This window comes from Dunckerocampus dactyliophorus, chromosome 5 (assembly GCF_027744805.1).
Source record: "Dunckerocampus dactyliophorus isolate RoL2022-P2 chromosome 5, RoL_Ddac_1.1, whole genome shotgun sequence".
Classification (NCBI taxonomy): Eukaryota; Metazoa; Chordata; class Actinopteri; order Syngnathiformes; family Syngnathidae; genus Dunckerocampus; species Dunckerocampus dactyliophorus.
Genome location: NC_072823.1, coordinates 3046359 through 3072045, shown reverse-complemented (window position 1 = coordinate 3072045; position 25687 = coordinate 3046359). Strand labels below are relative to the sequence as shown.

At 42.3% G+C, this 25687-nt stretch overlaps 1 protein-coding gene across 2 annotated transcripts; it reads right to left on the bottom strand.

Annotated features, from left to right (window-relative positions):
* Window positions 1-7813: 7813 nt before the first annotated feature.
* Window positions 7814-22831, bottom strand: n4bp1 (nedd4 binding protein 1). Of its 2 annotated transcripts, none has more exons than XM_054777700.1 (12): window positions 22332-22831; window positions 17925-18152; window positions 14887-15060; window positions 14255-14802; window positions 13852-14179; window positions 12752-13084; window positions 12391-12620; window positions 12017-12192; window positions 11844-11940; window positions 11086-11193; window positions 10864-10962; window positions 7814-9339 (listed from the first exon to the last, which is right to left on the bottom strand). In XM_054777700.1, exons 1-12 carry the CDS (start codon window positions 22641-22643, stop codon window positions 8985-8987), a joined length of 2988 nt encoding a protein of 995 aa, XP_054633675.1. In that variant the 5' UTR covers window positions 22644-22831; the 3' UTR covers window positions 7814-8984. The 2 variants fall into 2 exon arrangements, with proteins under 2 accessions (XP_054633675.1, XP_054633676.1); XM_054777701.1 differs by having other exon boundaries at window positions 12062-12192.
* Window positions 22832-25687: the final 2856 nt, after the last annotated feature.

The following is a 25687-nucleotide window of genomic DNA, read 5'->3' as shown; positions in this document are numbered from 1 at the left end:
GATGACCTTGACTGTACATGCTGGCTGGCCATCAATCAGTCTAGCAGGAGAAGGAGGAGGCACTGCTGGAGGACTGAGGTCACAGGCAGTCAATGACAGCTGCAACATCCTTATTGGCCCACTCCGTCTGGCTGTTGGTTTGCGGATGATACCCAGAAGTGAGACTGGCCAAGACCCTAACGCCCTCCAGACAGCAGAAGAAAACTGGGTACCCGGTCTGATGTCATATCAGGGAGGCCACGGAGTTGGAAATCATGATTGACGAGTAGGTCGGTACTCTGAATAGCAGCAGGCAGCTTGGCCAGGGCAATGAAGTGAATAAGCTTGGAGAAACAGTCCACCACGGTGAGGGTTACCCAGTGATGAAGTCCAGGATGGAATGGACATCGGGCGAAGGACACCAAATGAACGTTGATGGATGCCTTGTTCTTGCCGCAAACAGACCCGGGCGCAACAAAGAGCTTGGTATCTTTGGCGATGGTGGGCTACCGGTATCTTTGCGGAAGCCAGAGCAAAGTCCACCCCACACCAGAGTGCCAAGCAACCTCGGAGCAGTGAGCCCACTCAAGAGCAGCAGGATGCAGGTCAGGTATGACAAACACTCGATCTGGTGGACAGTACATAGGGTCTGCCACTAGTTGCTCCTCCTTCCACCAGGCCCCGACCTGCTGTCTCAGAGGCGTCAACCTCAACAAAAAAGGAGGAAGCAGGGTCGGGGTGTGAAAGGATGGACGCAGTAGTAAACAAGGTCTTAAGTTTAATAAAGGCATCGTTAGCTTCTAAATTCCAAGAGAAAGCATTTAGCAAATGTAAGCCTCATTGGGGTTCTGAGATGTGACTGAAGTTGCAAATGAAGCAGCGATTAAAGCTAGCAGAGTTGTAGTTGCGTCTTTGATGTGGGAGTACGAGGTCAGTTGAACCTTAGCGCCTAAGTTGTTCCTTCTCCGCTTTGAATCCTAAGAATGAAGCGGAGTGGAAAAGACACTTCTAAGACTCGACAAATAATGTGTTGGATAGCAGGCCTCGCAAAACTAGTGGAACATGCTGTGTAGGCCTGTCACGTTAATCAATAAATCAACTGATCGCTCGATAAACAAAAACGAAGTTGATCATTTTGCCGGCCTCAATACATTGACATGTTACTGTTAAACGTGGAATCTCACGGAAAGTGACATAATGTGTCATCGTGAGGAGAAGGAACGTTCGTGTGGGGAAGCATTTCCCCGGCGGACCACTCAGTCGTGGCGGAATCTCATCACAGACACTAACCCGCCGCTGTTTGGACTAAATATGTCCAAACAGCGGCGAAAAAAACGTGGAAACTCCTCTCTTATGGAGGCGTGAATGGAAGCTAGCGGGGTTAGCGTAGTTTAGCAGAGCATGCTAGTATGGCTGTGTGTGTGCGACTCAGGCTGGATGAGTGTTTACACCATGTTGTGTTTTACCGCTTTAATGTAAGCCACTGTTTTATAATGCCCGCCGACGACGTGCAGTTTCTTAGTAAAAAAGACGAGATGCACATTTATTCTTGCACCCAGCTCGTCTTAACCGTCAATAAACATCCTCAACAAAAACGACACACTTCCGGCTTTCAAAATAAGAGCACTGCTTGCCACAACAAAAAGTGACACTGATTCAAAATCAGAAATATTGTGCTTTTTATTGAAGTGCTGAGTCCATTTTATGTTCATTGCGGGTTTTCTGTTTGTTTTTGTTTGTTTAGCTCATTCGATATAATGTATTTTAGGTTGGGGTTTTTTTGCACGAGACTCAAAAAGAGGTGATGACGCAACTCTCCACTAATGTATTTGACTTCGGAGCAATTTTAAGCCATAAAAACGGTCACAAGGTGGCAGAAGTGCATTGACAAGAGCTCGGCAGAGATCACGTGAACGGAAAAATCACACATGACAGGAAGGAGGAAGTGAGAGAGCGTGGAGGAGCCTCGCGTGCAGAAGGTTGCGCATTGTAGGGAAATTTGAACACATGCACACGCGCGCATGCACGCGCACAGGCGTGCACACACATGCACACACTTAGTCCACTTCCAAATGTGAAAATTGTAAATAGTTCAAGGTGATATATTTGGAAATAAATTCTTACTTTGATGTAAAACAACCCCTTTTTCATGTTGTTTATGTTGTGGTATGGTTGTTTAGACATTTGAGCTGTCACAAAAGCAAAATAAATAAATCAATAAATTTGTGACAAAGTGAAAGTTATGCTTGAAATGTATCTTTTCACAAAACATAGGTTTCCTTCCTTTTCGGGTCGCTAACTGATATTTTCCTGAAACGTACCTATGTTCTACTGCTGATTACTGAAGAACGGAAAAAGGCAGGAACAAACCTTTTTTCTGATGAAAGACGGGAGTCCGTGTTTCTGTAGCCGTAGAACACAACATTCCTGCCTTGAAGATCCGTCAAAATCGTCCAAAATGGCCGCTACTGAAGGGGTTGCCTTTTGAAAAATGGCCGGGATTGAATGAGTTAATCTATTATTTTGTTTGTTTGCTTAATTTATTTTACTTAGAAGCTCTTGACATTCCGGTTTCATGCACCTTCTCCCCGTGCGTGCGTGGGTTTTCTCCGGGTACTCCGGTTTCCTCCCACATTCCAAAAGCATGCATGCTAGGTTCCATCGGCGACTCCGAATCGTCCATAGGTGTGAATGTGAGTGTGACTGATTGTTGACCAGTCCAGGGTGTACCCCGCCTCTCGCCCGAAGTCAGCTGGGATAGGCTCCAGCATACCCGTGACCCAAGTGAGGATAAGCGGCGTAGGAAATGGTCTCAAAATAATGTTGACAGTAATATCGATATGCAATTACAACATTTGTTGTCTTGGCAAGCCTAATGCTATATTTCTGTGGGCAGAAAAGAGAAAATGTTCATGTGTGTGTGTGTGTGTATGGTGGGGGGGCAGAGAGGAAGTGGAGACATCCAAACCCCGGAGAATGTGAAGCTGTTCTGACACACTGGAATTTGACTTTCTGACTGGACATAACGACTTAAACGTTGTTTTTGGTTGGTCTTATCCCCGGCTGCATGAAAAGAGTGGAGGCACGCCGCTGACTGAGACGTTGCAAACGGGTGCATGTAAAGAGAGGCGGATCGGGTGGAGGTTACAAGTAATAAGCGTGAGAAGATGACCGAGAGGCAGGACTATTCCCACCGCCATCAGCAAATTCCACACATAACTCATGTTTGGCAGCAGAATCTCATCCAAGAACAATGCAAATTCCCAAACCTGGAGCTTACTCGCTCCTTACAGTTGTGGAAAGCGGTGGCGGGCAGTGCATTTGGGACTTCAACAGAATGAATCCACGTCTTCATACCACCACTGTCACGTCTTAATCATACAAACCAGCAATAATATACAAAAATGTGATGTAATAAGGCATGGCATTACAGCAGAGGTCCTCTTATTACTTTTGTCCAGTGGCCAATGGAATTTTTCTCTGGGGCCAGTGTTGTTAGAAATAAAAAATAGTGATAATAACAGTATGCATAACAATTACACTAACTGGGATTTGAATCCATGAAGTAGGACATCATGCTATGCCAGGTCCTCATGGATCATCATTGATGAGACAACCCCGGTCAACCCTTATTGACATCGGGCCACGTGGTGGCCGAGTGGTTGGCATGTTGGCCACACAGTCAAGAGATTGAGTTCCAATCTCCGCTTGGGTTCTCCACGTGCGTACGTGGGTTTTCACCGGGTACTTCGGTTTCCTGCCACATCCCAAAAACATGCGTGTTAGGTTCATGGTCAACTCTAAATTGTCCATAGGTATGAATGTGAGCGCCTCTCACCCAAAATCAGCCGGGATAGACCCTAATGAGGATGAGCGGCATAGAAAATGGATGGATTATTGATATCTTATTCAAACATTGAATATTTTTCTTTTCAATGTGGCCCTAATCTTCCTTCATCATGGGTTTAAATTGAAAGAAAAATAGAGCTGCGGGTCCAAACATCCCCACTACGGACACCCCTGCATGAAAGTAACTGTTCAAAGATCTTAGTCCACCATTACATATGTCATTTGATTTAGGGGTGTCAAATGAAATCATTAATTGTGATTAATTAATTACAGTCATATTTAGTGAGTGTTTTTTTATCTTCTGTATGTGAGTTGCCTTTGTCTGAAATTCGTTTGTATGAGTTGGGCTTCTTGTGTTTGAGTTGTTGGGGGTGGAAAACAATGGCCAGTCACGCCCTGAAGTGGATATTGATTGGCTGCCATTGTGTTTGGTCTTATTTAGCACAAGTGGATAGGCTCCCGTTGTAGTTGGGAGGGCAAGGTGAGGAGCGGAGAGTAGCGGAGAAAAACTGTAAAAACGGAGGAGCATGTGAGAGTTGTCGCCCCCATGACTGGGTAATGCCATCCATTTTCATTAGGGCGGGGTGGATGGGTGGGAAAATTACATTTCAAAAACGCTCCGATGACAGCATTGATAAAAGTAGTGATGTGAAAATGAAATAGAACTGTTAAAAAACTCTGTTAAAAAAAACGACTCTATCAACCCCCTTTTTTTCTTATCGGTATTTTGTTCTGCCACAATAATGTAACAAAGTTAAATGAAAATACCAGCACTTTTTAGTGACATTAAAAAAAAAAGCGGATTAATCAATTAATCACAGATCGTAATTAATTAATATCGCCATTTTTAAATCTCTTGACAGCACTAGTTTTATTCCATACAAAATGTAACTAGAATGTCTCTTTTTACAGAATAGACTTGTACCAAGGCTGAATTGTTAAAAAAAATTTTAAAAATGAAACAATGGGGTGTATTTGTGTGTGTCCATCGGTTCGTTAGCTAGCATGGAGGACGCTACAGGTAAATTGTATTTCTGTATTAGCACCTTTATCCAGATTGTGTCTATGAAAACGGGAGGGTGCCGCGAAGGAAGGGCATATTTTTGTAGTTTGAACATAGAAAACCTGTTTGCGACCTCCTGAATGCAATTTGTAACATTATTAGAGCCCTCTGGACATGATATAACACACCCGCTGACACCTTTACACTCGTATTACCCAATATAGTAGACATAATAAAAGAAATTAAGACATAAATGCGACGTAATATATACTCACACATGTTAGCATCGGGAGAGTTCCTTGTTGTTCCTTTTTTACCTCTGGTTTGTGTACGGTACTTCCTGTTGTCTCATCAGTGTCACTTTACTGACACCTTGTGACCGGTATAGAATACTACGCATAACAATATCTTTCAATGCATCTTCTGAATGCAGCATTGATTTATTCATATATTTTTGAAAACCCGTGAAACGCACAGTGGCGAGGGATTACTGTTACTGCAAAAGGATACGAGTTCATACATATTTACAACCCGCAAGGCATGCTGGGTATCTTCATGTTAGGGAAGTGTGCGGGCGGGCTTCCCAGCCAGCCTTGCGGGTTATAAAGTTGTGTAAAATAGTATTGTTTTGTGTGTGTAATACTGTCCGACAAACAGCCGTGGGCAATGACAGCCAGAATCAGAGATGCTGTGGGTGTCTGGACAAATTAGTCACATACTGGACAGATTCATCTTACTTGTACTTTTTAGCCATTGTACATCTGGAAAAAATGTTTTCCAAGTCTACTTCCCGGTCACGGCGAGTAGCTGTGTATTAAATGACATGATTCTGCATACCCGAGGAGCTTGGCCGCATGCGTGCATAGCAGCTTTTTAGGCTAGACCACACACGTTTGGATTCTGCAAGCAGCGGTTCAACAAGTGCGGGGTGACATTTGACTTTGTTCCTGTGATCCCCTGCAACCCTCAACTTCTTAAAGCAGTTGCGAGGTTCTTCTGAGGTTTCCTCAGCTGACGTGATGTCGTTTTTTTTGGTGCTTGGATGACTTTTATCCAGGGCTGTCAAAGTTAACATGTTGAAATTTCCATTAAACGTAGTTTGAGGAAACGCACCAGTGTGGCAGATGATGTGGAGCCACAAGCAGGAACAAATATTGAGCTGTAATGGAGAAAGAAAAGGGTATTTTGAACAGTAAGTTTAGTTTCAAAGCCCTTGCAGATGGCTCTCTGCACAAGACAGTCGCTGTGAGTTGAGTTGTCACCGGAGTATGTCGACTCTCAAACGCCGGAGAGAAGACAGAAGCTACTGGAGAACTGCTGGTATTTTTTATTGTCATTTATACCGTGGTACCTTGGCGTACGAGTGTCCCCAACTAACGAGTGTTTTTTTTAGACGCGAGCTGCCTCTCAGCTACGACCGAGTATAAGGGCCACATTGAAAAAAAATAATAATCAGAGATTTAAAGGAATAAAGTCGTAAAAATAATCAGGAACGTGAGCTGGGTTTAGACCAGGGGTGTCCAAACTTTTTCCACCGAGGGCCACATACTGAAAAATCAAAGACTGCGGGGGCCACTTTGACATTTTTTAAACCCTTGTAGATATGCAGCGACGTTTTTTAATTGAATGAAGACAGCTTGCATCTCAGCTTTGTGTTATCACTGACAGAGCGTATTCTACGTATCACATTTTTCCTCCTTACGTTACCCTTTTTTCCTATTTTTATTCCAAAATCTACACTTTCTTTTTGTATATATTTTTTGTGTATGGTAATATTATGACTCTATTCTCATAATATTTTGACTTTATTATTCTTATATTCTAACTTTTCCCAGACTTAATTGTCCAAAATGTCAACTTTGCTTTTGTTTTGTTTGTTTCTGACATTATCATTTTTTCCTTTAATTGTTCAACTCTGTACTATTTTTTCCTCTTAATATCAGGACTTGAATGTCTTAATAATCCTTTTATTCTTGCAAAATTACTGCTCTTTAATTTTTGCTGTTGTTTTTTTTTTTTTAGTTTTCTTGTTCACTTGTATTTTTGGAATCGGCCGAGGGCCAGTAAAAAAACAGCTGCGTGCCATAAATGGCCCCCAGTCTGCACTTTGGACACCCCTGGTTTAGCCTGTCGTGAGCCAGGTTAGTTTTTGTTGTAGGTTAGTTTTACCCTTCTAATGTTAATCTTGGTCTAAATTGACATGAATAAATTCATACATTTACTAGAATAAAGCCGTAAATATATTCTCGGGAATTAAATTTACCTGTAATTTGCCTGTAACGTAAATTTACAAGAATAAAACTGCTATACATGGTGACCTATATATATTTTTTTTTCAAAATTTAAAGGGGGCACTACTGAGTGACTTTTGGTGATTCTTGTTCGGGACCACTGAAATATTACATTTTTCGGGTGGAAAGCTTTATCCGGTGGACGCTAACCTGCCAAGTGCTCGCAATCCTATACTGACCCTTAGTGGCAAGCATCGGTAACACACTCTTTTCCTCCCAACGTCAAATTATGCGCTCAATTCACAATTGCAACGTTACACATAACATTACGTATTGGTAATGATTGAATACTTTGGGTGCAACTGTCATGCAGACGGAATGCACCCTGCTGAGCCACTTAAATTTCATTTGAGTGATTGTCCTTAACAAATTTAAAAATAAACGTTGAGTATTAGGGCCACATTAAGAAAAAAATCGGAGATTCCGAGAATAAAGTCGTAAATGAATGAGGAAAAAGTTATAAAATGTACGACTTCATTCTTGATGACGTTTTTTCCATAAATTTTTGACTTTATTCTAACACATTTTTTCTCGTAAATTTACGACACACCCTGACCCGTTATCTGGTTTTCTTGTTAAAATGTAGCTTGTAGTTAACAGGGGTGAACAAGTCACAACAAAAAAAGTTTTCAACGATTCGTTCATGACTCGCACATCTCTAACGTGTGCATTTCCAACAGTCATCCAGTGGTAATAGATATTTCTTTATTCATCCTGAAAAGGAACCATTATTTACATTCTCCTTTGACATTTTATATACACAATAAAGAACTGTCAGGAAACCACTTTTAATCCACACTTTGGCCATCATAGCGCCCTGAAAAAAAGGTGGAGGGTAGCTCAGAAGCTCGCAGACTGTGGCATTTACTGCCCCTCACTTACATAAAACCGCATGTCCAAAAATGCTATGTACAAACACAAGTCAGTATACACAAAAAAAGTATAATACAACAAAAGGGAAAATCCTTCGGCATGGTAAACACCAACAAAGCATATCTGTGTAGAGGAATTGCTGGCGTGTTACAAAACCGATGCACATCACACCATGCATGCAGGGGAACTTCCTGTCTGCATTCCGTTGGAGCGACTCCGCCACGGGTGAGCGGCAAACTGTCAACTTGACTGTACATACTTCCTTGCTACAACCGCACAGTGGAAACACTGTTTGCGACTGCAATCCGCTTAACTTAACTCACGACTGAACACAAATAAATCCAGACTTGTAGTGGCTTCGAGCCCCTTTTTAACTGGAACTCTTGGCTGCACACAGAGAAGCGCGTGTTCCAAGGAACATATTCCACCAAAAAGTGGTGCGTGTAATAATGATGCTGTTGAAGTCGACGAGATCACATCTGACAATTAAGGCTGCAAACAAAACCATACACGATTGTGATGCACAAATACTACTAAACAATACTAAAACATTAGTATATCACATTGATTTTAAGGTGTCCTTGTAGTGTATAAAGCTTGACATGAAAGTCCAAATATACTTTTTGAAGAGATACAAATGTGCAATGTCGCTTTAAATTCAGCAACAGAGTGATTATGTGTCATGGATATATACAAAAAGTGAGATATTTTGGAGTCACAATGGACCTGCACACATTGCGTTTTTTGTTTGTTATTTTGTTGATGTAGAAATGGTACTTTTCAGCATTTACAAAAGTATTCAACCACTAAAGAACTTCCATTGTGCAGGTTTTGTTGCCTTTGTTTGACATAAGTTAGGTAGTACAGGTGTATGATGACAACACCGTAGATCCCCACTACTGACAATGGCAAAAAAAACACCCAAAACACCTCCCTCATGCAACCCAAAGCAACACATGGAACACACAAAGGTGTGTGAAAAGAAAGAATCATCCCAGCAGCAGCCCCGACAGGGCATTCAAGTCTCTCATGTACGGGTTCTCGCTGAGGATGCCGTCTATTTGTTGCTTCTGGTCAGGGAAGATGTCGCACAGCTGCCTCCTCAGCTCTGACGTCTCACCCGCTGAACGCTGGGGGGGTGGCGAGTGGGAGGGAGAAGCAGTACGGCGGCCTGGGTGGGGCCACTGCACATTGGGTTGGGGCATCAAAGAAGGTGGTGGCTGGGGTGCAACTGCGGGGGTCCACGGGGCAGAATGGAGGGCTTGCACGTAAAGCGGCTGCTGCTGCTGCGAGGATGGACGCAGATCTGGCGGTCTCAGAGGGGGAGGGTTGAGGGGAAGTTGTCTAAAAGGACACATGGTGAGGGAAAGAGGAAGTGGATGAGTGATTGACAGGTGATCATTTTCAATTGATGGTTATTTTTTAAAGGCAATCCCCACGTCAAAAGCTACCTGACTTGCTGTTTGACTTTACCGTAGTCATTGTGCCTTGGCTCAGCTTCACTTTATTTTTTATATTTATTATCTATTATGTATTACTTGTATTTTTATTCATTTTTAAAAATGACTATTTTAAAATACACATTCATTCGTGAATTACCGTACCGTAATTTCTGGTGTATAAGCTGCACCCGCTAAATTCAGAGGAAAAAACAGATTTGTACTTTTGTTTAACCCGCACGGGTCCACGTCATAAAATGGCACATTGTGGCACACACGAGTAACGACGACCTTGTCAATCCACTGGAAATTGCAGGTCATTACTCAAATTAACAGTCTGACTCACTGTGTCATCTTAGAAGTAACACTAACCTCATCACACAGCAACTTAACAGTCAAAAGGTATCCCTGATAAGTATGTAAAGGTGTGCCAATACGAATCTAAAAATTACAAAACCAAACATTTTAATGTTTACCCATAATGCATTGCATCTGAGCAAAGCATTTCATTGGAGGACCAGCAGCATAGAGAATAGTGGATGGTGCTGCGATGCTGCCTAGAGCGAGGTTGACGTCATTGCAGTGCCCCAATTAATACGTTGCTCAGATGCAATGCATTATGGGAAAACTTGAAAAGAGTCTTTTTCTTCCAAGTAAATAATTTTTTTTTTTTTTAAATACATCTATTCCACAAATCTTAGAATAATACGATGGGGGCTTCATTTTTGCAGTGTCTGTGTCACATACTGACAGCCAAAAAAATATACTTGTGGCCATTTGTTTGTGCGTTTTATCAGAGTTATCACAATATCAGTGAATGTTATTGTTGTGATTGTTGTGAATATGTTACTTTCTTGGCTTTGCTGCGAGTTCATGGTTGCCTGCCTTTGAAGTTGGTTCCCGCAATGCAGTCTGTCAGTGACGTCACAACCAAGATGGTGTCAGTTGAGAATACTTGCTGGGGGTGCGTGTCAAAATCACCACGTCATCTCAGTCATATTTCATACTTTTTTCTATGACAGCAGTTTGACAAAAATGTTTTACTGAGTACTTTCATTTAGTTATTGCTTTTTTCAAAACGTTTTTGGCGTCGTGAGCACTTTAATAGAGAGCCATGCAGCATCGATTTTTAGTGGTTCCTTGCCAGATTAAGAGTTAGGTTAGGTAAAATAGCGTACACATTAGCAAGTGTGTTTGTGACGTTTCTAGTTGTGTATCCTGAAATGTTATGTCGTCGCGCAACAACAAATCTGCTCCATCAGTGAGCGCCTAGCAGTGGTCACCGATAAGGTAGTAGCTTGGCAGACTAGAAATAACACTCCTAGTACCTTCTTTTGCAAATGCAAAAGCATCAATTGCAAGTAGAGTCGTGTCGAGCCAAGCGCGGTTCAACATTGGGTGTAAGTCAAACCCAAGGGATGATCCATACCTGTTTTTACGAAGGAAGAGGTCCAGATGAGGTCCGCTCCTACCCAGAGGATCATCAGGGATCATGAAGTGGTCCTCCACAAAAGTAAACTGAAGTAATCTGTCAGCAAAAGACAACAGTAGTTTACAAACACACTTTAGACTGCACCAGGCTGACACCAGGGGCCCCTGTGTCTATTACAACATGTGTCAGGTGATGTTACGCCAATGACTCATCAATCACCTCTCCAGAATGATCCTGCGCCAGGTGTCAGAAGAGTTGACAAAGTCTCTGAGGTTGTCATTGGTTACGATGATCCCCTCCGTTTTTTCCGCTAAATGGAGCAGGAATCTAAGAGAAAAAGCAAGGATTAAACTTGCGGGATTAAGTCATCAGTTGAAAGAATTTCCAAACAAATGGCATCGAATTAGGGGTGTCAGGAGACACATTGCAAATCTACTAGTTTAATTATTAGTTAATTACTTATGCATTAGTGGCCCTGCCTCCGCCCATCGAGACAAAGACTGTATGACAGACAGAAGGGCTCACTCTATTCATGCCATTGTTCTAAGCAACAAACACGCCAAGGTGTTGAAACCAATGCACAGTGTGTGAACCCTCTTTCTGCCTTTTTGGAGGCGAGAGACAAGGAAAACGCATGCATACGGAAATATATCCAGGCAGGCAAAATTATCTAGTTAATTTAATTTATTTTCCGATTAATTAATTAATGTATTATTACTTTTTTCTGAACAAGAAATCTTGTCACAAGACCTTATAACACCCCTGCTTAACGGTCCGTGTCGCCGCAGCTTGATTTTTTTTTGGAGGTGCAAAGTGCACATTCATATTCAAGGGTCAAAATGTGTGTCGTGTGCAAAAAATGCGTACATGTTGGCAGCTCTGCTATTGGGAGATTCATTCGCAGTTGTACAGTAACTACATGTACTAAAATGACAGGTGCAGGTGTGAAATTGTGTTTGTGTGTTGTTGGTGAGCACCTGTCATCGTGTGACGCTATCCTTTGGCCACAGACCTCTCTTGAGGGTGTGAAGGAGAGCAGCCGCAGGTCTTCGAGTTGAGTTAAAAAATGTTGCTCTGTAGAAAAACCCAGCAAACAAGATACTGTATGTGAAACAATTCAAAATACAGAACATATAAACCCACATGTTACCTTTGAACCATAAACCAGCTGATTCACACACGTTGCCGTTTGTACCTGTTGTCAACGGGTCTCTCTTCTGGCGCCACTGAGGAACAAATACAGTGATCTCCCTGTGGCCCCGCCTCCAAAATGTCTCCACTGCAAGTGCTATTCCTCGACAGGAGAAGAAGCGATGCAGGCCGTGACTAAAGAGAAATGTGATGAGAACAGGGAAGAGAATTGGCAAAGGGTAAGTAGGAAATAACCTTGTAGTTGGATTGAAAAAAAAAATGCTAAAATAACTTGGACTGGAGTAAAAATTTTTACTCTGATTAATTTATTTATTGCGAATGGTATTTTACTGCCAGGCATTTATGTGTGTATGCGTCTTCGTGTGAACTCACGCCATAGCCACATTGCTGCCATCTATGATGATATGGCGCAGTTCTGGCCGCCCTGGTTCATTGGGTAGCTTCAGAGTGTATGGAGTTTTTAATGATTGGTGGAAACGAGCCAAACCAGTCACCGGGGGGGCCTGGGGATTGGCTGCAGGAGGATTCCTGGCTGCGCTGCCAAGGAAGCCCACGTGGCCAATGGTCTGATAGGGTGAAGGCCGGCTTGTCGTTAGAGCCGACTGAAGAGCACAATCAAATACAGAGGAGAAAGAGACAAACATGGGACATGCAATCATGTTGATACGTCATTGCAGTTAAAATATTGCAAATCAGAGTGTGTGCGCTTTCCACGAAGAGAAGCATGACTTACAGTTGGAGTGGAAGACACAGAGGTGGTGCTGGCCGTCAGCCACTGGGGGGCGCTGCGCAGTGCCGTCACACTCTCAACTTTCATTGATCCACCCAAAGTCCGAGTCCCGCTTCTTGACACGTGATCCCTCTGTGAAATGCTACCCCCTCCCCGTGCCAAGTAGTCTGTTCTGGATCCAGTTTGGGTGTCAGCATGTGCCATTGTCACCCTGGATGTCCGAGTATCTGCTGTTTTGACACTGGTGACTGGGACATCCTCGTCATCATCAATAGTAATGACCTCATAGTTCCCAGCTCCTCCTTGGGCACTGGAGCTCCTTTTGATGGTGATGGCCTGTAAAATAATGCAATGCAAATAGCAAAAAAGACTATCAACCGTGCTTCTACAGTGCAGTGTTTCCCATACATTAATTTATTTGTGGCGGCCTGCCACTTATACAGTACACTGGATGAATGGATTTGGCGCTGTTAGGTGGCATCTAACTCTGCTACGTCCACACGGGACGCATTGAAAGTGAAAGACAAAAAGTGTTTCTTGCATCGGTAATCAAATACACGTAGCCACAAAGGCTGATGTATTCGCCTCTGGAGCAGAGATTCAGACATGCAGGGCACCTCCACAACCCCGTGAAGTGTTGACGATGGCACCTAGTCCCCATCCCGCAGCAACCCACTACCACACAAATACATGTCAGCATTTTTTCAGCCTTTTTAAAAAAAAAGAACACGCACTTATTATGCAAATTAGATGATTATGGCTCCTAGCCTCTACCCCCCTGCAACCCACTATCTCGAAGAGATTGCAGTGAGAACTTTTTTTTGTATTTTTACTCCAGGTATGTAAATACCAAATCTATACCAGATCAAGTATAAGAACAGGAACAATGCAAACTGCCACTTAAAAAATGCACAGATTAGGAGAGAAAACTCAAAGCTGTTTTTGTCTTTCGGAGATCATTTCTGTTCTTTGTTTTGTTAAAATAACATGACTATCCAGGCCATATGATGGAAAAACAAGGCTTTCCCTTTCGAACTCGCACCATGGCTAACCAACCCTGAAGTGTACATCTCGGTGCAGACATGTCTTACAAGGATGCTTACCTGTTGAGTGCTGGTCTCACTTCCACTGCACTGCCTCCGATGGCCTAGGCCGTTACTTCTGGCTCTGTACTGGTTGGGTTTAATGTTCTCTTTGGACCTCCCTGCATCCCGTTCCTTCTCAACAGAGAGAGAGGACAGCGTGGAGGAGGCTGAAGGAAGGTCTGAGGAGTGCACATTGTTCGGTTTAGTGTCTTTTACTCCTTTTTTTATTCCTCCTTCACAATTTTTTGTTTCTGCGACAATTTTCTCAAGAATGAGGAAGGTATCTTCCGTCTGTCCCGTCTCCTTGATGACACGCTCCACGACGTCTTGCTGGTAACCCATGGTTCTAAAGAAAACATAGAATTAACATGAAATCAAACTCTTCTAAATAAAACAAAACGGGATGTATTGTGAAGCTTACCTGAAAAAATTGACTAGGCATCGCAGGTTGGTTTCCGGGCTGACTGCCTCATTGTCATCTGTGATGCCCGCACTAGGCTCCAGTATGATGGAGCCAGCAACTGTGTTTGCTTTAGTTGAAGTGGAGGAATACAGTGTTGATGAAGCAGACGGGGTTTTGGATCGACAGCTACTACTGCCAGCATGACCTTCTCTGTCCCTGTGTCGCTCCCTGTCCCTCGACCTCTCCGGAGACTCGTCCCTTCGCTCCAGGGAGTACTGTCTCTTTGTGTCCCGAGGTTCGCTTTCCGAAAAGCGGCGCTTGTGTGAGGGCCTGGTGCCATTCAGCAGGACTACCTCAGGACCCAAACCGATGCCTCCTCCTGCTGCTCCTACTGCTGTTATTGTTGCTGCTGATGCCGCTTTTCCAGCACCCTCTCCAAAAGTCCCTCTGTCCTCAAAGCTGGTGTCAAGGATGCGGATGGAGAGCTCCGTCACAGGGGTGCTACTCTGTGAGCGGTCTTGGTCGATCTCTGCAACGCTAGGATGTAGGTTCTGGTTCAGCTGAGCCTAAGAGACACAACACAGTCAGCCCAAGATGGAACGTACAGAATAGGCAGCCTATACGTAAACAATCATATGAAAAACACAAACCAGAGAGGGTGTACTTGAGCTGGTTGGACTGTGAGCCAATCCTAGTAACTCTTCTTTCAGGGCACTGGGCAGCAAAAGAAGCTCCATGGTGTATTTATCATCCCTTTCTTCCACAAAGGACTTGAACGCTCGTTTCACCGCTTGCTCTCGGTCACTGAGTAAACTTCGTTTCTCCTGTTATGACAAAATGGCAATTTTTGGAAATCAACACTTAGGAGTGTTTCTGCCCTCCCAAGAAGGTCAAGTTAATAATTTTTTTCATATAACATTAGATCACAACAGAAGAGTAATTTAAGAACACTCTCAGGGTCTGGTTGTGTTGTACATGTCGATGTTTGGAATTTTGGTGTTCCTGAACGCAACTTGGCGTGAATAAGGTGAAGTAGGAAGAAGTGTGGTTGTTGCTGGAGTTAACTACAGTGGCTTGAAAAGTATCCATACCCCTTGAACTTTCCCACATTTTGTCACGTTCCGACCACAAACATAAATATATTTTATTGGCATTTTAGATGAAAGCTCAACACAAAGCGACACACAATTGTGAAGTAGAAGGAAAATTGTACATGACTTTCAAATTAAAAAAAAAAAATAAAAAACTGAAAAATGTGGCGTGCAAAAGTATTCAGCCCCCCAGTGTCAATACTTGGTGGAACCACCTCTCGCTGAAATTACAGCTGCAAGTCTTTTGGGGTATGTCTCTACCAGCTTTGCACATCTAGAGACTGGAATTTTTGCCCATTCTTTGCAGAACAGCTCAAGCTCAGCAAGATTAGATGGAGAGCGTTTGTGAACAACAGTTTTCAGATCTTGCCACAGATTCTCAATTGGATTTAGGTCTGGACTTTGACTGGGTCATTCTAACACAGGAATATGTTTTGTTTTAAACCATTCTATTGTAGCTCTGGCTTTATGTTTAGGGTCGTTGTCCTGCTGGTAGGTGAACCTCCGCCCCATTCTCAAGTCTTTTGCAGATTCCAGCAGGTTTTCTTCCAAGATTGTCCTGTATTTGGCTCCATCCATCTTCCCATCAACTCTGACCAGCTTCCCTGTCCCTGCTGAAGAAAAGCAGCCCCACAACATGATGCTGCCACCACGTTTGACAGTGGGGATGGTGTGTTGAGAGTGATGTGCAGTGTTAGGTTTCCGCCACACATAACGTTTTGCATTTAGGCCAAAAAGTTCCACTTTGGTCTCATCTGACCAGAGCACCTTCTTCCACACATTTGCTGTGTCCCCCACATGGCTTCTGGCAAACTGCAAACGAGACTTCTTATGGCTTTCTTTCAACAAAAGGCCAGATTTGTGCAGTGCACAACTAATTGTTGTCCTATGGACAGACTCCCCCACCTGAGCTGTGGATCTCTGCAGCTCCTCCAGAGTTACCGTGGGCATCTTGGCTACGTCTCTGATCAGTGCTCTCCTTTTTCGGCATGTAAGTTTCGGTGGACGGCCATGTCTTGGTAGGTTTGCAGTTGTGCCATACCCTTTCCATTTCTTGATGATGGATTGAACAGTGCTCCGTGAGATGTTCAAAGCTTGGGAAATCTTTTTATAACCTAACCCTGCTTTAAACTTCTCCACAACTTTATCCCTGACCTGTTTAGTGTGTTCCTTGGACTTCATGATGCTGTTCACTGACCAGTGTCCTCTGAGCAAACCTCTGAGGCCGTCACAGAACAGCTGCATTTATGCTAAGGTTAGATTACACACAGGTGGACTCCATTTGATCATTTGGTCAACAGCTGATCATTCAGCAATCATCAGGCAACCTCTGAAGGCAACTGGTTGCACTCAGAGAAAAGGGGGCTGAATACTTTTGCACGCCACATTTTTTAGTTTTTTTTTCAAAATTTGAAAGTCATGTACAATTTTCCTTCTACTTTGTGTTGATCTTTCATCTAAAATGCCAATAAAATATATTTGTTTGTGGTCGGAACGTGACAAAATGTGGGAAAGTTCAAGGGGTATGAATACTTTTTCAAGCCACTGTATCTGTCTGTCGGGACGGTACAAAACCTTTCATATGTAACAAGTAGGGAGGGATGCTGATGTTTTTTTTTTCCAAGCAGATTCTGATAATTCCTTGCTTCTCAAGATCCCGATAATTTTTTACAGTTATTATTTTCATAATTTTGATTTAACTGTAGTTTAATGATATCATATATTTACATATATCACTACTATTAACACACCATAAAAAGTGTCAGCTAAAAAGTACAAACCGTGGATCCAAGGGCTTTACTAGCCGACAAAAGCAGATATCTCCAATGATGGTACAGAGCTGGTCACCCAGCGACATCATTTCCACAATGAAATCACAGACGGCTTTAGCCCTTGGGTCGTCTCTGGCAAACTGTTTGTACTTTTCACATGCCGCGGTGACGGGAACAAGCCCCGGGCATCATAGCCATGCTGGCATTTCATGTGGCTGATAAGGTTTGATGTGTCAAAGTATGTTTTCCTCCCCCCTCATCGCAGAGCAGTTGGTGCAACTAGAACGCAAAATGTCTTCCTCTGAAACAGTGAATGTTTGTTTACAAGCTCAGGGGAAGCTATGTCACAGGACGACAGGACGTTAACGTCACAGGCAGGAGAAAAAGGAGTGCTTGATTTGCACACCAGCACAGTACAGGTAATCTTGCCTCAGAGCGTTTTTTTTAGTATCAGAGGTATTTTTTTATGTTATTGGATTTGTCGGTATGATGTCATAATTCAGTATAGCCCAATATTTATCATGCACCCCTAATAATATCTTCTTCTTTTATTAAATCAACTTCAATCTAATTTATCTTATTTACATGACAACACGGCATTTCTGCCTCTCCATGGTCACATTTACAATTTCTCATCGGCACTTTCACTTGCATTAATGAACTGCCAGGTAACTAATTTGGGGTCTTTCTACAGTAGTGCTTTCTATTATCAAAGTTTCTGAAATGTTACTGTGAAGGAGGGATTGCAATGCAGCTGTCTACACTTTGTGAGTGTTTGTTTTAAAAGACATTTTTGAGACATACGTATATTCCTGCTAAACGCACCTGGAAAAGTGCAACAAACTGCTGAACTCGGCTCTGCGCCATGACTACAGGCTCGGCACGGCCCAACAACCGCAGGCGTCCCGGCTCAGGAACCAAAACCTCAGCACTTGTGTCCCGTACAAGTCTGTCCAGAAAGAGGCCCCGGGCTCCGGCAAAGATACAGTGCATGTCCACTGGGTACCGCTCTTCTTTCTTCAGTTCCGGGTCACAAAGTCCCCTGACGTACTCCTATACAGAGTTAAGAAAGAAAAAAAAAACTTGATTGGTTAAAGAACAGGAGCATCAAGTCCATTTCAGTGGTTTAAATGACCCCTGCAGTTAAAAATCATACACTACTGAAAAATTCCAGTGCAGGGAGTAGCCCACCTCTCACTATAAAAACAACAGAGGAGAATGAGGGTCTCTCTCAGAAAAACTACGAGTAATTCAAACGTCCATAAAAATGTCTGTTTTGACACTTGCCTCACTCACGCTGCAACCAACTATAACACAACAGGTAATGTGTGGCCTACTCAACGTAACTGCACAACACCGACTATGAGGGTATCAAAATAAATTTTACATTCTAAAATAAAAGGAAAACAAAACAATGTTTTCCTAATTTATAACCCATGAGGCATGCTGGGTAACTTCCTGTTGAGGGAGTGTACGCGTTGCGAGTTATAAATTAGTTAAAAATTGTATTGTTTTGCATTTGTATATTGGTGTGTAAATATCTATTGCAATACCTGCGTGGTCCGTGTGGTACTGTTACATTGTGTGTTTTTAAACGTGTTACTTGTGTCATCTTTGTTGCACAGTGAGTGAGGGGGGCATTTGGGGTCCTTAACCTCTTGTAGTGTAAATATCAAGCTGATTTACTGCATATGAAGACCTCCTCACAAGCAAGTAAACGTTTGCCTCCAAGTTCTTTCTGTGCAAGTCAAGCGTTACCAATGTAGATGGCAGGTTTTCCCCACAATAAAAAAAAATAATATTGTTTGATCAAAACTCCACAAAATTGTGGGGTCGTGAATATACAGGGTGTGCAGTGTCTCATGCGGACATTTCTAGAAAATCAAGACACACAATGGCATTTTTCGACCTATAACCTAATAAACTTGACACACCTCACACACAGACACACACATTCAGGGAATCTCCTGGCACTGGAAGTTTGATGAATCAGCTGCTGGTTAGTCTGGTAACTTCCTTACAGGTTTCTTGTGTCACATGTCTGTATTGTAAGGTTTGTTGAATTGATGCACCAACAAAAACTGATGTCGTGCCGAGGATTTGAAATGACTCAACAATGACTCAGCGGGACAGAAAGAAAGGTTTCGGTGTAGAAAGAGAACCTGATGTCACGTATTTGGGCGTGTCTGTCAAAGTGAAACAATCACTAAAATGAGTGTCTAAAAGAATTCTAACAGTGCTTGGAAACAGCAGCACACAGACACACACCATTATTATTTTCCTTAACCGTATGTTTCAAGCCACTCACTTATATCATAACGTGCATTCAATTCCTCGATCTACTCGTGAGTAAAATGGCTGAAACAGATGTGATGCCAGGCAGCTTTTTTAGCAACATTTTCCAAAATAATGTTGTATATGCAACGCATTATACATTTGTTAGTTTATTCATTTTGTACAATGCCAAAGTTCATACAAAAGCTACTGATAATTCTGCCTTTTCAAAAAAGTTTTCATAGCAGTATCAGGGAGGTGTTACTTTAACATGTTTTTTTTATTTTTAAACTTGGAGATTGACTTTTAACTCATTCGATCCCAGCCATTCTTCAAAATTCAACCCCTTCGGTACCAGCCATTTTAGACAATTGAGTGATTTTTTCCATGGCAACCAAAATATTGTGGAACCTAGCAAAAGAAACATTAGACTCTTGTCTTTCATCAGAAAAAATGAAAAGTTTCTTTCTGCCTTTTTCCATTCTTTAGTAATCAGCAGTAGAGCATAGGTAAGTTTCAGGAAAATATCAATTCCCAACAAAAATTGAGAAAAAACTTTTTGTGAAAAGATACATTTCAAGCATAACTTTCACTTAACACTATTTTTTGCTTTTGTGATGCCTCAAAATATCTAAAAAACTGCACCACAACATAAATATAAAATAGGGTTGTTTTACATCAAAATAATTTATTTACAAATATAACGCCATGAACTATTAACAATTTTCACCTTTGTAAATAAACTGTGTGCGCACATGTTAAAATTTCCCTACAATGCATAAACTTCTGCACACTAGACTCCTCCATGCTCTCTCACTTGCTGTCACTTTCATCGCTTAAATCTGCATGAAAAGTGACCTCTTTATTGTGCACATCCATCATCACCTCTTTTTGCCACTTGCGCAAAAAAGCCCCCCGAAAGAATACGTCTTTGGGAGCGAGCGCTCGGGTGTAAAACGTATAAGTACGTCTCTGGCATTGAATGAGTTAAAATGAAAGTGGTTATAATAAATGTTTCCTACCACTGAGTAAAGTGCATAAGTTTCTACATTATTTTATCTTTATACAGCCTAACTCAGGAACACATATATATATATATATATATATATATATATATATATATATATATATAGGAACACATTTTTACACACTGTGACATTTATTGCCAAACACGGGCCTCGAATAAATATTACAACCAGCACCAAAAACAGAAAATGTATCAAATGAAATAGAAATAATACACAAACTTTATGAACCAAATCAACTTTTTTTGGGGGGGTTTAAAAACCTCTCTCTTTTGGCCTCGGTCTCCTCCCGTTATTGTTCTCGCTCAGATTCTTTTGAAAGGAAGTCCAGAATGTCATTTTTCTGCAGTCTTCTTTTCCACACTGCACTTTTGATCTTCCTGGAGCGTTGTGGCAATGTGCTCTTCTGATGTGCTGACTTTGCATCTCCTGCAGAAATGACACACATGCATAATGGATGCGGTACAGATATTAACTCATTGTACTGACAATAATAGTAAGAGTGGTATAGTAATAGTTTGCTGAAAACAAATAGGAGAGTAAAAGGTAAAAAAATAGATGTGGAGAACATTAGATTCCAAAAGGTTAATAAACTTTAATCATCTGGAGTGCTGTGCACATACTGTATGGCCATGTTGTTTACAAGTTTTTATTTAGCTCACTGATTATTCCGCCGGAACAATGACACTGTATGCTGAATACAACAAACATCACAATGTACTATGTTACATACACCATTAGACAGCTAGTATAAAACGCCAGCAATTAATTTCTGTAATGTAGCTCACAATAGCTGCATGAGCTAGTTCATTATAACGAGCAATTTTAAAATACAACTTACAGTTAACACGCTAATGTAGTCGCCATCTAATCATTCACATGCAGTAGATTGCAGTGAAGTTCTAATAAAACTAAGTGTTGTTACAATAATTATGCTTGATTACTTACATTTATATGCTGCTTTCAATCTCCGCTCTGCCGTCTTGTCAACGAGAGTGATGCAGCTGAGGAAATTTCTTCTACTCCTTTCTTTCAAGTGTGCTTCCCGACCATACTTCATTTCAAGGACTGTACACCCCCTTAGCCCTTGATTTAGGAAGAATTAGGACACCTCTCGAGTCCCGTGAACATGCAAAGCCTAGGGGTAAGGGCTAGGGTAAGGGCCAAGATAAGGGGTAAGGTGTGGAATTGGGATTCAGCCTTACTGTTTTATAAAGAAAGGTTAGTTCAGCCCAAATGTTAAAGCACATTATGATAGATGAAATAGAATACCATGGTTTTAAAAATTAGACCTCCTGTGTCGCAAGGAGCAGGTAAGATTAGCCTCTGCTGTCCTCTTCTTAATTTCGCCAAGAACGTGGGGTAGGATTCAATAAGCTTTGCTTCTTCCTACTCCTTTTTGGACATGTAGAATTGGGAATTGTAATATGTGATGTTGTTCAATGGAACACTTATGCATGTTCAAAATAAATTAAACCATACCACACCATACTATCCTTTGCTCTCAGACATAGTTCTTTCAATGCAGCAATACTACTGCGTTATCGAGCTTCACTGTCATGTGTAAAAACGTATGGGGACGTATTTGTGTTGTTAAGTGCATTGTTTTAAGCTCCAATTTAAAACAACACAGTTTAAAAACAATGCAAGGATAGATGTGTATGTGTCTGTGTGTATATGTACTGTATATATATGGGCGGGCCTTCATGAGGTTTATGCATGAGGGCCCAGAGCAGAATTTGGTGCTGCGGTATGGCACTGGCTGCTCTTGTCAGGGAAACTATAAATCAGATGTAAATATTCCACATGCTAGATGCCGTTGCTCATGTCCACTCAAAAACACCTGTTCACGCCTAAAGACTGGAGGTTTACATCTTGTTCACGCTGGCCTGTCGGAGTATTTCTAAACACAGATATCTAAAATATAACTCACCTTTGCTTTGGAAACGTCGTCACAATTTCCTCTGAGCTGAAGCCATATCTGACGCGCAGCTGTGCTACCGTGTGCTTGTCCCGTGTGGTCCAACAGCCCGATAATTGTGAACGTCACTTTGAAAACACGCTCGACTCGAGGCCGGGCGAATTTCAGCTCGTCTTCTTTATCCTCCAGGACAGCGAACTCATCCACGGTCTGCGTCTCTTGTTGCTGCCTCGCTGCCGAAGAGGGGAACCTGTTGTTCGGCTGCTCCACGCACGCGAGCTCGGTGACTCGCTTCATACCGAGAAGGGGCCGCGTTGTTGACATTGGCGTCTCTCGGTGTTAGCGCCGCCTCGGACAAGCACGTCTCAATATTCCAAGCCGTCGGCGATGTTAGGACCCTTTGGTATTTTCATGGCCTCTTTAGTAAGCAATACGGGGTGGTAGAGCGAGGTTTATAACGTCTGATATAAAGAACACCACAGCCAGGCTAGCAAGAAGTCGGAAGCAGCCGATGACGTATGCGGAAAGTCCCGCTTATGACGTCATCAATGGCCGACAAGCCAATGTGTACTCCACTGTTTATCTGTTGAAGACTTGTGGCTTTGCGCAACCAAACTGCACGCTGACCTTTATTCTTACGACATAGAAAACCATAAGCGTCGATCTGGTGTAGACGAGGACGGATGTTTTTATTCCACTGTACATGTTTTAAAACCCCCACTTCCTGAGGCAGTTTAGAAGCCAACATTAGCTGTTGATGAGGTAAATTCAAACAGTTGTGCAGAATTTACTAACAAACAGTGCTTTATTATTACTCCAATATTTTCAAAATGCATTTATCTCCTTTAACAAATTGTGCTACATTTATCTCCTTTAACAAATTGTGCTATAAAACATTCAACCATGCATTTTCTATATTACTATATACTGTATATATATACTTTATATTACTTGTTCTCATTAGGGTGCTGGGTGTCACAGCGGACTTCGGGTGAGAGGCAGATACACCCCTGGACTGGTCACCAGCCAATCACAGGACACATATAGACATACACTCGTTCACACTCACATTGACCCCACGGACCATTTAGAGCAGTCTATTTTTCTTGTGAGAGCTGTGTGACATTTATTGCCATAGTTTATTTCAACCCAAACAAACCAAATATGCTTGTTTTACCCGAACTTTAACAAAATGCTGGTATCCAACACTCACATTGTGTATTTCAGAATGCATTTCTTTCTAGTGTTCTCGCATTATTAACCGAAAACCTGAATGAAAAGCTGGCTTGTGGGCGCCTCGTGTCGTCAAAACAAAACTATTTTTTTGGTGTTATTATTGTAACGCTATTTGTAAATGCATGTAACATAAAAAATATTAGTATTTATTTTTTAATCTCACTATTTTTAAATGCTTGTATATAAAAGCAAGGTAGGTCATGTGTGTTAAACACCTTTTAAAATGTTTCTTGTATTTGTCTGGACCAGCCTTTTTACAGGGCGAAAGTCCCCCTAGATTCTCTTATCGTAACAGCTCTGAAACGAGTTGAGGCGTCTCAAGGACAGTTTACAATTGAATTCAAACAGGAGTAGATAAAAGCTATTGCAATGCCAGCACTGGAGAGAGCGATTATCTGCCGATCTTTAGGATCGGGATCGGCTGCAGAGATCGGCTGAAGATCGGATAACATCAGCTTCCACCATTGGAACGGGCAGATCCGGTTGCCGTATAACGTTTGGAACTCGGGGCCACACTCCAACATGCTAGGCGCGGTAAAGCACCTCAAAGTTGGTTGCCATTAGATTCTCGCCACCCGCAAGAAGAACACAACACCTCCATGCAGACATGTCCGCGGTGTACCGTGATGAAGTTAGTTTCACATTGGATGTCGGATATTCGGCTCCGTAGCTACAGCGGTAGTTCGCCCTGCTGTGTCATGGTGCGGGGAGCTCGCACAGGAAGTGCAGCCGTAACGTTGAAGAGAGAAAATGTCATATATTCTAAGTCGCATCACAAATTCATCTACAGTATAACCATGTCAAGTGATTAGTTCCACCCTAAAAGTGTTTTGTACGGCCATTTTTTCCAATTTTATTTTTCATCGGAGGGCCTTTTATTGGATTTGTAACCTGACTCACAGAGGTTACAAAAGCCAAACAATATTTTTGGTCATGCTGTGGAAGAAAAAAGTAAATTCAGCAGTAGTTTGGTTGCATTATTTTTAATGCTTTGAAAAGCTATTTTTAACCATATTCAATTCAACAAATTCACGTTTGCAACAAAAGATTATTATTTTAAAAAAAGGATCGGAAGCCAAAAATGTGGGTCGGGACATCCCGAACAAGTAGCCACTTTAACAAATTAAAGGCCCTGTAACACCTTGACGATTTAGCCAGCTTACGCCAACGTATAAAAAATTAGGCCAATACACTGGCGTACGTCGAATAAGTTATGGGTAAGTTTTGTATAAGTTAAGAGCGCGCTGAAGCACGCCGGCATACGTCGTAGTACGTCCAAGTCGTCCAAAAATTTTGTGCATGCACAAAACTTTTCAACCTATGTCAACGTATGATTCATACATCCCGCATACGCGGGCAATAAGTTATGTGATCGTTGCACCTGTTTACACACGTTATTTGTAAGTGACGCACAAGTCGTAATACGTCAACATACCTTGAGACAAAGCTGTCTTCTTGGCCCTCTTCTTAGCTAGGGTTGGCTCAGAGGAGATGGAGATAAAGTACAGATAAAGTACATTATGCGATGCCTTGAAGGATATTTATACTGCTACATGCTTGACCAGTAGAGGGCACTGTGACACTGGGAATGAACCTGCATCATCTCCATCAGAGTGAGAGTGGGAGGGGGAGGCTGTGGGTGGTGATGGATCCCTCTGCCCTGATACTTCTTGGCAGCGGTCTTCGAAATTTTCTTTGGCATGATGGTGATGTTGACACTGCGATGTCTAGTGAGGTGAGTCATCAAGTGGCAGCCTTTTTATAGGCCAGGGGTCACCAACGTGGTGCCCGTGGGCACCAGGTAGCCCCCCACGACCACATGAGGTGCCCGCAAGCCTGCTTTTCATTCAGGTTTTCAGTTCATAATGAAAGAACAGTAGAAAGAAATGCATTCTGAAATACAACATGTGAGTTGTGGACACCAGCATTTTGTTCATGTTCTGGTAAAACAAGCATATTCGCTTTGTTTGGGTTTAAAATAAGCTCTGAAAATAAATGTTAGAAAAATGAGTAGCTCTTGGCCATTTTCATTTTGTAAAAGTAGCTCTCACAAGGACAAACGTTGGTGACCCCTGTTATAGGCTATGGCACTACATCGTCGGCCATACGCTGCCGTGCGGTTTGCATAAGGT